General features: G+C 36.4%; 1 protein-coding gene across 1 annotated transcript in view; it reads left to right on the top strand.

Moving 5' to 3' along the window:
• Window positions 1–15270, top strand: part of Lrp1b (LDL receptor related protein 1B) — a 1955528-nt gene that overhangs the window by 1234881 nt on the left and 705377 nt on the right. The window contains exon 22 of the mRNA XM_042275227.2: window positions 12892–13092. Within this exon, the coding sequence (XP_042131161.1) occupies window positions 12892–13092 (201 nt within the window). The remainder of the gene's footprint in view (window positions 1–12891; window positions 13093–15270) is intronic.

Below are 15270 nucleotides of genomic sequence, written 5' to 3'. Positions count from 1 at the left end.
CTTTCTCACCTGCCAGTCCCGCAGCCACTCAGACCCAAGCAAACACACAGAGACTTATATTAGTTATAAACTGTATGGTCATGGTTCAGGTTTCTTGCTATCTAGTTCTTATAACTTAAATTAACTCATTTCTATAAACGTATGCCTTGCCACGTGGCTCTTGGCTTACCAATATCTGTCATGGTGGCATCTCCTGACTCAGCCTTCCATCTCCCAGAATTCTCCTCTCTTCTTATTCCTCCTACACTATACTTCCTGCCTGGCTACTGGCCAATCAGTGTTTTATTTATCAATCAATCAGAGCAACACATCCACAGCATCCCTAGTACTTCCCCTTTTCTTTTTTTTTTTCAAAAGGGAAGGTTTTAACTTTAACATAGTAAAATTACATATAACAGAACATTTATCAAGCAAGAATTACAGTTAGAATATCTAGTCTATTTATAATATCTAGTCTATTTGTATTTGGCAAAATTAAAGAAGATATCCTATCTATCCCATATTTGAGAGTCTAAGTTTTCATATCTAACTTATCTTTTATCACAACTAACAAAATTATAACTATCTAGTCTTCAACTACATCAAAGACCTCAGAAGAATATAATATTACCTGAGAAATGAGAGAAGAATGTAAGCAACTTTCATGAGTCTTGGGAGAGTAGACAAAGACAGCTGGCAGCCTGGATAGTCACCTAATGTTTTTTTGTAAAGTTGGGGCATCTGTCTTCAGCCCACAGGCCTAGAATCTCTCAGTCACATCTCTGTGTCCTGTAGAATGTCTGGCAGTTTCCTCTGTGAAGCAGGAACCTGAAGGACCATTTTGCCAAGCAAATTTCAGTGGTTACCTTCCTATGGGTCCTGCATATCTGGTCGATCAAACAGTTCAGGCAAGAATAGTTTCTTGCCCAAATGGCTATCTTTGCCAAGGTGAAGGTAAACTTCATATAGAGTGTCTTCAATGCCCATCCTCCTCTCTGAAGTAAATCGGTACTGCCAGGAGCAGACATGTCTCACTGTCCAGAAAGTCTAAATTTTTAAAACATTTTAAATGCCATATTCTGTAGGTCTTTGAAGTGTTTGAAGATTACCTACATAATTGAATTATACATATATGTATATATAGAAAATGTAACATGACTATAAGTTTGACTATCATAGAAGACTATTTATTAATCTGTATTTTTAAATTATCCATTACAATTTAGATGAGTTACATAAACATAATACCTCCAACGAGAGTAGAAATATATATACAATATAACAAAATTAGCTTTAAATTTGTATCAATAAACTAAAATCCATAGCAATGTAAAACATTTCAAACAAGTTGTTCTTTAAAAGCAGATTCATTAATCTACCCTTTCATCCTATCATATCTATATCAGGAAGGGGGAGAGGGCAGGGATGCAAACATTATAATATCGCATAAGGTAGAGGTTTTTTTCAGTAACAGAACTCATGACTATTCAATGCCATCATTGTGTCCCTGTGACTACGTGTTGAGAATGGTGAAAGATACGACAATTGGCAAAGCACTTTTAAGTGAGAAAAAAGTTGAAATATTATTTTTATAACAAAGATTATTTCTTGAAGACTTAAAAATAAACCTTGTCACATTTTTGTCTCTCTCCAGAGGGAATGATATCTATGGCCAAAGCACGATGTAGGTGTCATTTTTTACAGCATCTTCTTTTGATTAACTGCCTTTCCAGCAATTGTTATAAATTGATGTTAAGTCATATTCCTTCACACTAGATACCATTAAAATACACAACATACATTTTCCTGTCAAGTCTCAAAGTCAGGTTAAGAATTATGTATAAAGTGATCCTTAGCAAAAAGATGTAACTAAGCCAGCGGATCAGCTTGGGGCTCACCTTAACTGGCATCCAGCTCCGTGCTGAGTAGGCATGTCCTAACAATTCACTATGGGTTCCTCCGAGTCCCAAAGCCTTGCTCTTGTCTCAGTTTGAATTGTATTGTTTTCTGCCCTAGTGTTGTTAGGTCAGCAAATGCAATGTGAAAAGCAAGTTTAATCTGGAGTTTTAGACCTAAAAGGATCTTCCTTTTCTATAACCAGCCAATGGAATACTTTCATTTATTTCTCACACAAATAACACAGGGAGCTTTTCATTAGCTATGTGTCACAAAACTAGTGAAATACTTTGTGTATTCCTTTTCATGAGCATTGTACATTTTGCTGTTGATTTTTCTCTGTGAAAATTATAACTCTTTGCCTGCCTGTGTGTTTATTCTGTCTAAGGTTAACCTGCTGTGGGATGTTGTTCTGTAAGCTGTGAATATGTGTTGCTCTGATTGGTTGATAAATAAAATGCTAATTGGCCAGTAGCCCGACAGGAAGTATAGGTGGTGCAAGCAGATGAGTAATAAGCCGGAGCTAATGGCCGAGCAGTTATAATTAATATAAGCTTCTGCGTGATTATTTTATAAGCGGGCCATGGGACTACAGTGGCCTGGTGGGATGGGAGAAACTTTCTGACTATATTAACCTTGTCCTCTTTTTATTGTTTTTTGTTTTGTTGTTGTTTTAAGGATACATACAATGTGATTCTATGAGACAGTGTGTACAGGAAATTCTATCATCTTTGTTTCTTGTTCTTCATTTTCTTTCTCCATACTAATTATCATCCCCTTCTTAAACTCATGTTGTCCAACAACCAGTAAAAAAAAGCAATCTTTTAACTTTATTCCTTCCTGTCTTCCACCTTCCCTTGTGTTGTGTACCTTCGTGTCTTGAGTTCTGTGTATCCCTTCATGCCTTGCATTCTGCCACTGGTGCAAATTTCTCTCTGAGTCATCAGAAGTAATTCTTCCATTTAAAGTGATCTGTCTTGGGACCATCTCTGTACTTCAGTAACTAAATGATGTCAGATGATATACTAAACATTTGCTCCAGGCTCCTGACACATAAAAAAAATGATGAAACCGACAACTTAGCGAATACACACTGACTGGAATGCAGCCTGCCCAGAGCTTCTCTGTCTGTGGACACTGCGGCCTGTCCTCTCACTGCAGTGCTTGACCACAGGTCAGGTCTCTTCCAGTGTGTTTTCCTTACCTTCTCTCTTCCCACCTAAGCATTTAAATCTCTTGCCTTTTATTTTCATTTTCCTTGTCCTTTTCTGTTGATCCTTTTTGTTTTATTTTTAAAATATCTGTTGAGGATACAGTGTGGGTTAGGCATTACATATAATTTTGTTTGTTCAGGTAACTGCCTTGTAAAGCTCTATCCTGAAGTTCAGCCCCAACTTGGAACTCACATTCTCAGTACTTTGTTCAACAGCCCACTTTCTTTCTTTCTTTTTTTTTTTTCATTTTTTTGCTTTATTAAGAAATTTCCTACTCACTCTACATACCACCACAGATCCCATCTCCTCCCTCTTCCCACCCACCAAGCCCTCCCTCCCAAGCCACCCCACATCCTCACATCCCCCAAATCAAGGTCTCCCATGCGGAGTCAGCAAAGCCCAGCACACTGAGCCTAGGCAGGTCCAAGCCCCTCCCCACTGCACCAAGGCTGTGCATGGCATCACACCACCGGCACTGGGCTCCTAAAAGCCTAACCATGTACTAGGGACAATTCTGATCCCCCCTGCCTGGGTGCCGCCAAAACAGTTCAAGCCAAACAACCATCTTCCATATCCAGAGGGCCTAGTCCAGTCCCATGGAGCCTCCACAGCCACTAGTCTACAGTTCATGTTCTTCCACCAGTGTGGCTGGTCATCTCTATACATCTTGCCATCATGATCTCGATATCCCCTGCCTGCAAAATCTCTCCTCTCTCTCAACGATTGGATTCCCGGAGCTCAGCCTGGTGCCTGGCCATGGATCTCTGCATCTGCCTCCATCAGTCACTGGACAAAGGCTCTATGATGGTGGTTAGTGTATTCACTAGGCCAGTCACCAGAGTAGATCAGTCCAGGCACCCTCTAGACCATTGCTAGCACTCCCAGGTGGGGTCATCCTTGTGGATTCCTGTGAGCCCCCAGCACCCTGCCTCTTCCTATTCCCATGATGTCCTTATCCATCATGGTATCTCCCTCCCTGCCCTCCCACTCTGTCCCTGTTCCAGCTTGACCCTCCCATTTCCCTATGTTCTCATCTGCTCATGTAGATCTCATCCACTTCTCAGCTGGTCAACATGCCACTTTCACCTGAAGATCCATTTCTCCGTTTCTGCTGATAGCATTCTCATTTCTAGACACTCACATCTAAAGCAGAGAACATATTTTGCACTTACTTGTGAGTGTGTCCAACTTCTAATCTTGCTGATGTCTCTGCATTGTCTCCATCAGTCATTTCTTCTCTCCTAGAGCACTATGGCTTATAGTTAAGCTGGCACAATCTATCACTTGGTAATATTATACTGCCTATATTTGCCCCTCACATATGTTTGCTTTGATGTGTTCTAGACTCAGAATGAGATTCTTATCAAACCATAACCAAGGAAATTGAATGCTAAGGAAAAAATTTCACTATTGAAAGTTTAGAAAACATACCTTCAATTGGTAATCAACATTTCATGATCTACAATCCAACAATGACTGACTTCTTTTTGAATAGGTCCCACCTTTCCCTAACTTAATGAATTTAAGAGGGGTGTCCACTGTATGAGTTATATTAAGCAAATATGTCTAAAACTAGATGTGATTATAGTCATACCTGAAAATTATCCATACAATTCAGGATACATGATTCTGTGGCTATAGGTCATGACTATATTAAGAAAATCATCCTTAGAATAAAATAAATAAAAACATTTTTACAAAATATAACTTTTCAAACTTCCAATTATAAAAATTTTCTATATTCTTGAAATTTTACAGTAGTCTTTGATGATTAAATGGCTGTTATTTCCACTATGATCAACATTGTAACACCAGTTTGTTTTTCTTTTCCTTTTTAAAATTTTTTATTTTAGATTCTTTTGCATCCCTAATCAGTGAGCTTGATATAACAAGAAAAACAACAAAATCACAAATGACTATGAAGACAAATGAAAATATATAAACAATAGGGTACTCCCTCAAGAGTTTGTAGCTCTCATGTCCCTATATTCATCAATAGCTAGCTAAACATGTAATGCACAATAAATATTTTCTAATTCAGAGTGAATCTCAGAACTGTCAGAGCACTGAAAACATTTGCAACAGAAATGGCAAGTCAGACAGCAGTCTTATAAATGTATTATAAATAGATCATCTAACACATTGGCTTGTCTCAAATATTCTTTTCTCTTCATCTTAATATTCTTTGTGTGTGAGGGGCAGTATGTCTAAATGCATTCACGTGTATAAATTTAGGTGTATTGCAAAGGTTAGAGGAGAAACCTGGCTGGCTGACCGTCCTTGCCTTAGACTTTGTTTGAGACACAGTTTTTTGTTCTCTACTGTGTATTCCACGTTCTCTGGGCCATTAGATTCTGGGGATTTTCCTGTCTCTGATTACCTTCTCCCTACAGGATACCCGGGATACAGGTAGATATTCACACTTGCCTTTGAACCTTGGTTCTATAGCTTCAAACTCAGAACTTCACACCTGTACAGGAAGCGTTCTTCCCATTGATCCACATACTAATATTCTTTGTTAACACTGAAGTATTTTATTTTCTGTGTGTGGGCATACATATACATACAACGGCTCCATGTATAGTTCACAAGGGAGGAATCTAGTCTCTCCTTCCAGTGTCTGGGCCCCAGTGATTGAGCTCAGGATCTCAGGCTTGGCAGCAAGAACCTTTACTCTCTGACCTATCTTGCTAGCCTTCACCTTTTTTTGTTTTTTGGTTTTTGTTTTGTTTTGTTTTGTTTTTTTGTTTTTGTTTTGTTTTTTGGTTTTTTCCGAGACAGGGTTTCTCTGTGTAGCTTTGCGCCTTTCCTGGAACTCACTTGGTAGCCCAGGCTGGCCTCGAATTCACAGAGATCTGCCTGCTTCTGCCTCCCAAGTGCTGGGATTAAAGGCATGCGCCACCACGGCCCAGCTAGCTTTCACATTCTTAATTTTAGTTGTTGAGTTCTTTCTAGAAGACAAAGGTTCCTTTAGTAACATGGATTAACTTTCATAAAGATTCTAGCCATATGTGGTAGCATATACCTTTAATCTGAGTATTTGGCAGGCACAGGCAGCTGATTTCTGTGAGTTTAACGCTAGTATGGTCTACATATTGAGTTTCAGGCCAGATATGGCTATAAAACAAAACCAAATGAACAAACTTACAGCAAAACAAATAAAGATACACATTAGTGAAGTGGGACACAAAAAGTCATTTTTTTCCTCATAGTCTTTGCATTTTGATGAATGTTTTTTCTTTTAATGTAAATAATGTTTTCACACTATATATCTTGGCCAAAATTTCCCCTCTCCCTACTCCTCCCAGTTCCTTCCCCCTCCCTTAGCACCCATTTCCACCTTCCTGTCTCTCCTTTGAAAACAACAAGCATCTTAGGAATAATAATAAAATAAAACACGAAACATCCAAAATAAACAAATTGGAATATGACAAAACAACCATCTAAGAAAAAGAGCCAAGAAGGCTCAAGAAATGCACATAGGCACAAAGACACACACATTCACACACCCAGAAATCCCATAAAAACCCACAACCAGAAGTTCTCAATGAAAAAAGAATGGTCAAAACTTTTAATAGAGAAGAAAAACTCAAGAAGGGATAGATACTTTGTTATTTCAAAACAGTAAGAAAAACTCAAGAAGGGATAGATACTTTGTTATTTCAAAACAGTAACTTATTTTGTATAGTCAGAAATACATGTAACTTTCATTGAGATATTGACTTTATGGTGGTATTTAGTATGGATTGTATTTTACACAAGCATACAACTCAACAAATTCCTCCTGATGCTTGATCATGTGTGTGACAGTGTGTGATTGTACTAGATGCCAATGTTCCTACACATTGGGTTTATTGTTTTTCAGTTTTGTTGTTTCTATTTGGTCAATGTAGTTTTCTTGACTTGAAGTAAAAATGTACAGTTACCATAATAAAGTCTTGCACTATAGTTATAAGGTAAAAAAAAACACAATACAAAAATATCAGAAAATAGAACTCTACTTCTTAACTATCATCCATTACTACTTTTGCCTACTCTAAGAAAGAATTTGTAAATGGCAAGGTTTTGCTTGTTTGGGTGTTACTTCAACATATTTTCAAACTTTTATTTTACAGATAAGGGGAAAACTTTAGAATATTTGGGTGTGTTTAATTTTTATAACATTGGATATTTATTAATCATTCCAAAGTATTAATAATTTCTCGAGCACATCTGACCAATATTAATTTGTGTTTGTTTTGTTGGTACCAATGTGTTCCATGTCTTAGCATCTTCTATTTGAAGATGGCAGCATCTCAGAGTATCTCAGAGTATCTGGTTGTCCAAAACTTCATGTCCAGTGACTTCAACAGATGGTGATCCATCTTGATCCAAATTGAATAAAAAGCAGCATTCTTTGAATATATTTACTGAGGCTATTTGCTTTGGAGTTTAGTTAATTAATGATTGTGAATTCAAAATTTCTTGAAGCTTAAAACAGTTAGGTCTACTTTATCTATATTTTGGTTAGAATTAAAAACAAAAAATAAGATATGAATAAGCTTTTCAGTTTCAGATGCCCCCTAAACTGTGAAAGGAGGAATTTTTTAAACTTGAAAGGTGGACCTAGGCTCTAGGCTCTGTCTTAACATTAATTCACATTTCTCATGATGTACAATAGAACTTTAGAGACTATCTTGTGAATATAATTTATTTACCTTCCCAGGTAGAGTCTTCATTAGTAATAGCATGTAGATTCACTGTTATTTTGATGATAAAAGATCAATAGTGATCTGTAGATATAGTTGTTCTACTGCTGGTCTGGAGTCCATGGTGAGAATGTCAGGATGCATTGATTGGTGTTGCCTAATGAGAGGGGAAATGTTACCTTGATTCACCACCTCAAAGGAGGAAACCACCCCATTCTTGAAATCCCCTGTCATGGTGTTAAATTTGCAGATGACTCTACACTATGTTTTTAACTAGAGGATTCCATATTTCAGAGAACAATTGTGTGCTATGCATCTATCTAGTCTTCTGACTTGGATTATAACTTCCTCATTGGAGGTGACAGAGCCTATGTATTTTGTTTTGTTGCGTTTTGTTTTGTTTTCTGAGGCCACTGTGAAAGAGTAACTCACAAAACATCTGGATGCACAGGCTATATAATTGTCTGTTCAGTCTGCTGGACTTTGGAGCAGGTGTACTAGCATATCATCATCAGCATTTTTAAAACCAATCCACATTATACATAAAGGTTATATAGATGTAAGACAGAGAAAAGTAATACAACACAGAAGTATTTTTCAGAGTCTACCTTGCTCTGCCCTGTGTTGTTGTTGCCTAATTCTTACTTGGCATGGGCAATCACCTTTACCTAATTATCTGTACAGTCTTCTAGAGAGATTTCCCTCTGTAGCTATGGGTTCTGAGATTCATGGAATAAGCTGTCCACTGACTAAAAATATTTGAAAAAATATTGTGTCTATACTGAATATGTATTTAATATATATTTCAAGTCATTATTCCCCAAAGTAATATTTACAAATATTTATTTAACATTTATACTGCATTTAATTTGGGTTTCATAAATATTCCAGTGACATGGGCATATTATAGGCAAATACTACACCCATTTAATATAAAGGACTTGCAAATTGCCAACGTTGGATCTGTAGAAATTCCTGGAACCAATCTCTTGAGGACACCAAGGCATACATATACATACACTAACATATTTATGTAAATGAAATCATATATAGTCATACATACATGAATCCTTTTAATGTATAAGAAAGCCCACATCTATTTGGTTAACACCTTTTAAAATTTATGTCTTATAAGATGGTTTCTTAGATACGCTGTGTTTATTTTCTTTCACTGAATTCACTATTACAGTATATTATGCTGCAATCCTGGTTACTTTCTTAGGATGAGAATTTGAATTTCTGACAGTCTTTCCATAACACCGAAACACCAATATACACCACTGCATGCAATAATTTCAAAATTAGATTGCTTGTTTTAAAGATTTGATGAACTTTGTATTTGCATACTTTTAAAAAACTTTGTCCTACAAGGAAGTTACTCCAATGTACAGCCCTTCAACATTTGATGGATTTCATGCACGCTTCTAAAATCTATGTAATTATCCAACATTTTGATCTTGACTTGCCTAATAGAAAAGAAATGGCATCAAACTAACATTTAGTTAATGTTTTAAATTTCAAGAGCTTTTAAACACCCTATATTTATATTATTTCATTAAAATGTTGTACACGTGCTACAATATTGATCTTATTCTATCAGTTTGACAAAACTCTCTGTATGTTAGATAAATATGCCCAGTAATATTTGTATAATTTTTTATTGAAATTTATGATCTGTACATATTAATAGAACTCTGTATGCTGCTCCAAAATATGCATCAAATGTGCACTGATCTATCACCCCCCTCCTCCCTTGACAACTTCTAGTAATGACTATTCTACATTCTGATAGACCTTTTGTTTATTTGTTTAACATTACACGTGAGAAAGAACATGTAGTATTAGATTTATGTATGTGATTCACTTCCCTTAACATAATTCCTTCGAGTTCCATCCACATTGCTAGAAGTAAAAGAAATTTTATTCTCTTTTAATACTGAATAACATTCAATTTGCACACGTGTGTGTGTGTGTGTGTGTGTGTGTGTGTGTGTGTGTGTCTGTCTGTCTGTCTGTCTGTGTGCATGGAAGTCCACACAGAAAATATAATTTATTCATCCACTAATGGGCACATGGGCCTACTTCACTTTTTGTATCACAATAAACATGGCAAGTAGTTATCTGCTTAGTAAGTTGATTTTATTTCCTTTAGATATATAGCCAGAAGAGGGTCTGTGGCACATCTACTTTCAGTTATTTTAAAGAAACCTTGATATTAGTTTTCATAACATTTACATTAGCAACAACAGTGTATATGAGTTCCCTTTTTGTCACATCCTGGTCAACACTTATTTTTAAATTTTAAAAAAGTTTGTTATCTATTTGTTTTTATTTATTATTTGTAGATGTGTGCATACACATATACCACAGTGCATGTGTGAAGGTCAGAGGACAATATATAAGAGTTGTTCCTCTCCTTTTACAATATGTCCTAGCATTGAACTCATATCAAATCAGGCAGTCAACATCTTTACCTCATCTGGCAGAATTTGGTATTTTTAATGTTAGTTTTTACATCCATTTAATTAAAATAAGATGGTGACTCCTGGTTTTAACTTACATTTTCTTAGTGACTAATAATATTTAACAAACTTGAATTTTTTTTTTGTGATTTGTAGTTTTTCTTGGAAAATTGAAATTTACCCATTTTATAAAGCAGCATTACTTATTTTTTGTTTTGTTTTGTTTTGTTTTGTTTTGTTTTTGCTAAGCTTGGGAATTTCCTTCCTCATCATCTATATTAATCTTTGGTCAGATGGCAATAGTTGTCTTCACTCTGCCCCTCACTTTTTTTGTGAGTGTGTATGGTGTGTGGTGTGAGGTGTGTGTGTGTGTGTGTGTGTGTGTGTGTGTGTGTGTGTGTGTAGAATCTTTTTTACTTGCTGTGCCTTCTGTACCATATAGTTTAGCTAAATCAAGGAGAAAACTTTGTAGTCAGTACCAACATGATTTATCCATATCTTGTGATGAGTGTGTGGTGTCTTCAGCAATAATATCTTTACATGGAGTTCTGGTGGTCAATTGTGAACAACAGCAATAACTTACACTGTTTTAGAGGTCCCTGGGACACATCTACTGACACGATGCGACACATCTCATACCTGAAATCCTATGGCAATCTAGGAAGAGTGTTATACCCAGTTAAACCAACAAATCGAAAGATCCACCTATGAGTGAGAATATGTAGCATTTATATTTCTCAGACTGGGCTACCTCAGTCAATATGTTTTCAGTTCTGTCTATTTACCTGATGATTTCATAATTTCTTTTTTCTTGACAGTTGAATAAAATTCCATTGAATATGGATTTCACATTTTCATTATCTATTTATTAATTGATGGACATTTGGGTTGTATCTAACACCTAGCTATCATGAATAGAGAAGCTATGAATATGGGTTAGCATGTATCTTTGTAATAGGAAATAAAGTCATTTGGGTGTAAGCCCAGGTGTGGTATAGTTGGGACATGTGGCATATGTATTTCTAGATTTTTGAGGAGTCCCCACACTGATTTCTAAGAGCCTGTAGCAGTTTACCCTTCCACAATAGCATACGAGTTTCCCCCATTCCTCATATCCTAAGCAGCATTTGTCACAACTAATTTTATTAATCTTAGCCATTCTGACTGGTGTAAGATGAAATCTCAAAGAAGTTTTAAGTTTCTATTCCCTTAATGGCTAAGGATGGTGAACATTGTTTAAATGTTTCATAGACATTTTATTTTTTCTTGTGAGAACCCTCCATTCATTTCCAAGGCCTACTTTTTGATTCAGTTGTTTTCTTGCAGTTTAGGTTTTTAAGTTATTTGCATATTCTGGACACTAATTCACTGTTAGACATACAGCATATGCTTTTGGTTTTGTTTTCATATTCTATAGGCCTCCCCTTCAATTGATTAGCAGTTTCCTTTGCAATACAGAAATATTTCAATTTCATCAGGTCCCATTGGTCTATTGTTGGTCCTATATCCTAGGTGACCAGAGTCCTATATAAAAATCTAGAGCCTAAAATGTATTTCCTATTTTTTCTAAGTTTCAGTTTCAGGTCTAACATGGAGCATTCTTTTATTTCACTTTTTGTTTGTTTGTTTTTATATTTATTTATTTATTTATTTATTTATTTATTTATTCAAAACAGGGTTTCTCTGTGTAACAGCCCTGGTCCTGGAGCTCAATTTGTAGACCAAGCTGGACTTGAACTCATAGAGATCTGTCTGCCTCTGCCTCCCCAGTGCTGGGATCAAAGATGTTCACCACCAAACCTGGCTCCTAATATTGAATTTTTCATGTGTTCTAAATCAATTTCTGTACATGATGAGAGAGAATGATCAAGTTTCATTCTCCTACATGTAGATGGCAAATTTTCTTAGCAACAGTTGTTTCAAATATTTTTCTCCTGTGTGTCTTGTTTGTTTGATTTTTCATCTTTGTCAAAATTCAGGTGTCTGTCGACTCATGAATTAATACTGGGTCATCAAGTCTTCTGCACTGATCAACAAATCTGTTTTTGTGTGGAGTCCAAGCTGCTTTTGCTACTTTGGTTTTATAGAAACCTGACATCAGGGCTGGCGGTTCTTCATAGAGTGTCTTTAGTGCTCAGGCTTACGTTGGTTATCCAGGGCTGACATTCTGTTATGAAACAACTTTCATAATCATTTCAAGACAAATAGGTAAAAAGTGTTAAAGTGCTAAGGTTCCATAAATAAAATGCCACTTTTCCCAAAATAATGCTTCTGCCTAAAATTCAGCTTGGGTCATAACTAATAGTCTTTGCTTGAATTTAGGACTGTGAAATCACTGGCACAATGAGTGTCTTTCTAAAGTGGACTTCTGAAGTTATTATACACTTGGAACTATCCACAGAATCCCCTTTTATTGAATTATACAGGAGATAATCTGAAACTGAGGAAAACACCAAAGCTCAGACTCAAAGAGCAATTACAAGCAGGAAAAGAGTATCCCAATGCTATCATGAAAACAAACTCTCAAACAATCTACAAATAGATTTCTTACTAATAGCAAGTAATTCTGTCTCTGGCAGAAATGATACTGGCCATTCATTACTGGGACCTAATTACAAAAATTCAGACCCATTTTCTTTTCATTCTTTTCAGGGAGGTGCATCAACAATGCCTGGGTCTGTGATGGAGATGTTGACTGTGAGGATCAGTCTGATGAAGAAGACTGCGACAGTTTCTTGTGTGGACCACCCAAGTACCCTTGTGCTAATGACACCTCCGTGTGCCTGCAGCCAGAGAAACTCTGCAATGGGAGAAGGGACTGTCCAGATGGGTCAGATGAAGGCGACCTTTGTGGTATGCTTGTTCTGTCCCATTTCCTTCTCTCCAGATATTAGACCCTTGTAGTTTACTCATATCTACTTATGATCATTATACTCATTCATTCCATTTATTCCCTTCAAATGAGACTTTTTTCTTTAAGACTTATATATAACCTTTAGGCACTAAATGGCCTTTTAGAATAATAAGATTTGATCCAGAATTTCTGAAAACAGGAGAAAGGGAAAACTAGATTATGTGTTACCAGTTCCATAGCTCAGCAGGGGTTACATCTCTAACTCCTGACAATTCCACAGTTGAACAATTACTGTCAGGAGTCATTAAGAACAGGGAAGCCTTCTCACTGCTGACCTGTAGGGTGCAGTTCCCCAACACCGTGTGGATGTTGAGGAATCTTTAAACCTTACAGAAGAAACTCAGTTTTTGTTTGTTACAGCAAAAGGGAGAAGCAGGATAATGAGACAGACTGAGTTGCTATGCTGCTGTGTCTGTTTTGAAGTCTTTGTAGAATAGTTTCCCTGAGTATGCTCATCTGGTTAAAACAATCAATGCAACAAACTCTAAAAGAACTTGGAATAACTATCTCCCATGTCAAACAATAAATCTGAAAGAAAATAGGTTTTCCATTCTGAGGAGATCAGACTTATCATGTAGAAGATTTAGGGATTTAGGTATGTTTGCTAAACAATACTGAAGGAGGCATTTGTAAAAAGTCTAAAGAATGATAAGAACAAGTAGCCTCCTGGGGCTATAAATGATAATGGCTAGGAAAGAATGACTAAATTTATTGAGTCAAAGTGTGAAAGGCTACACTTGGCCCTGGAGTTATATTTGTATGCAACTGAGCATCAGTAGTATATTTGCATTGTGTGAAAATTGTTGTCACTCCATTTTAAAAGGTACATAATAAAGCAACCTTCCTTTCAAAGATTCTGTAATTCTATAAAATTATCTTTTAACAGAAAAACATTTTACATACCAACCGCAGATCCCCCTCTCATCCCTCCTCCCACTCCCCCACCCCAACTAACCCCTCAACTCATCCCTCATCTCCTCTTCCAAAAGGGTAAGTTATCCCATGTGGGGGACAGAAAAGCCTGGTACATTCAGTTGAGGCAGGACTCAGCCCTTCCCCCACCTCAAAGGTGAGAAAAGTTAAAGAACTGGCAATGCATTGTCTGAGAGAATACTGATGTTTAACTTGTACACTGTTTTAGATTTCAAGGTGAGTTTTGTTTCCACGGAACTATTTTGTTAAATCCACAGATGGCATCAGACATTCTTAGAGCTAAGATAAAAGTGATATTTGAAATAAACTAAAAACATTGTGAAAACTTCTTCCTTTTTACTTTATGTTATTTTTTTAACCTGTTGTGCACAATGGCATTTCTTTACAGTAATTCTCTTGAAAAAGAGTGTCAATGAAATTAAAATAGGGAAAATACTTTAAAATGGCTACAATTATTTAGTGATTATGATTACTAGAGAAAAAGCACATTTGGAAATAAATCTATTTTTTTCCCACAAAAAATACCTGCTATGAAGTAAATTCTTAAAGAATAATGGCTAATAGAATTATATTCCTTTTCTTACTACTACAACTGTTTTAATAATGATGAATAGTATGGAAAAAGGTAAACCATCAGAAAACTTTAAAATATAGAAATCTTTTATGAATGCCTTGCATTTTGGCCCATTTTTTACAAGAAATATACTAGCAGCACCAGGAAATATTATATTATACCTGTAAATATTACTACAATTTGTAGATCATTACATAATAGTCCTTTTAGCACTTGCCTGAACAAGCACAACTAGATCAGTTTTGAGAAATGGGTTGGTTTTTAAGTCTCTATTTTGCCTGATTTTTGTTGTTGTTTTGTTTTGTTTTAAGATACAGTCTCACTGTGCAGAGCTGGCCAGCCTCAAACTCCCTGTGTAGACCAAGTTGGCCTCATACTCACAGAGATCTACCTGCTTTGATGTATCTAATGAAGTGATCAGAGGCATTCACACCCAGCTCAAACATTTTTCCTGTGAGGAAATGTGGAGAAGCTCCTGCCTGTCTGCTGTATACTTGTTGCCTCCTTGGGAAGAGTAGGAAACTGTAGGGAACAGTAGGGGACAGTAGAGCTGTAAAAAACTATCTCAGTCAAGAGCATGACATTTTGAAATTTTCCCACACTGGCCCAA

Source organism: Peromyscus maniculatus, chromosome 4, assembly GCF_049852395.1.
Source record: "Peromyscus maniculatus bairdii isolate BWxNUB_F1_BW_parent chromosome 4, HU_Pman_BW_mat_3.1, whole genome shotgun sequence".
NCBI lineage: Eukaryota > Metazoa > Chordata > Mammalia > Rodentia > Cricetidae > Peromyscus > Peromyscus maniculatus.
This window is presented reverse-complemented; position numbering and strand designations above follow the sequence as displayed.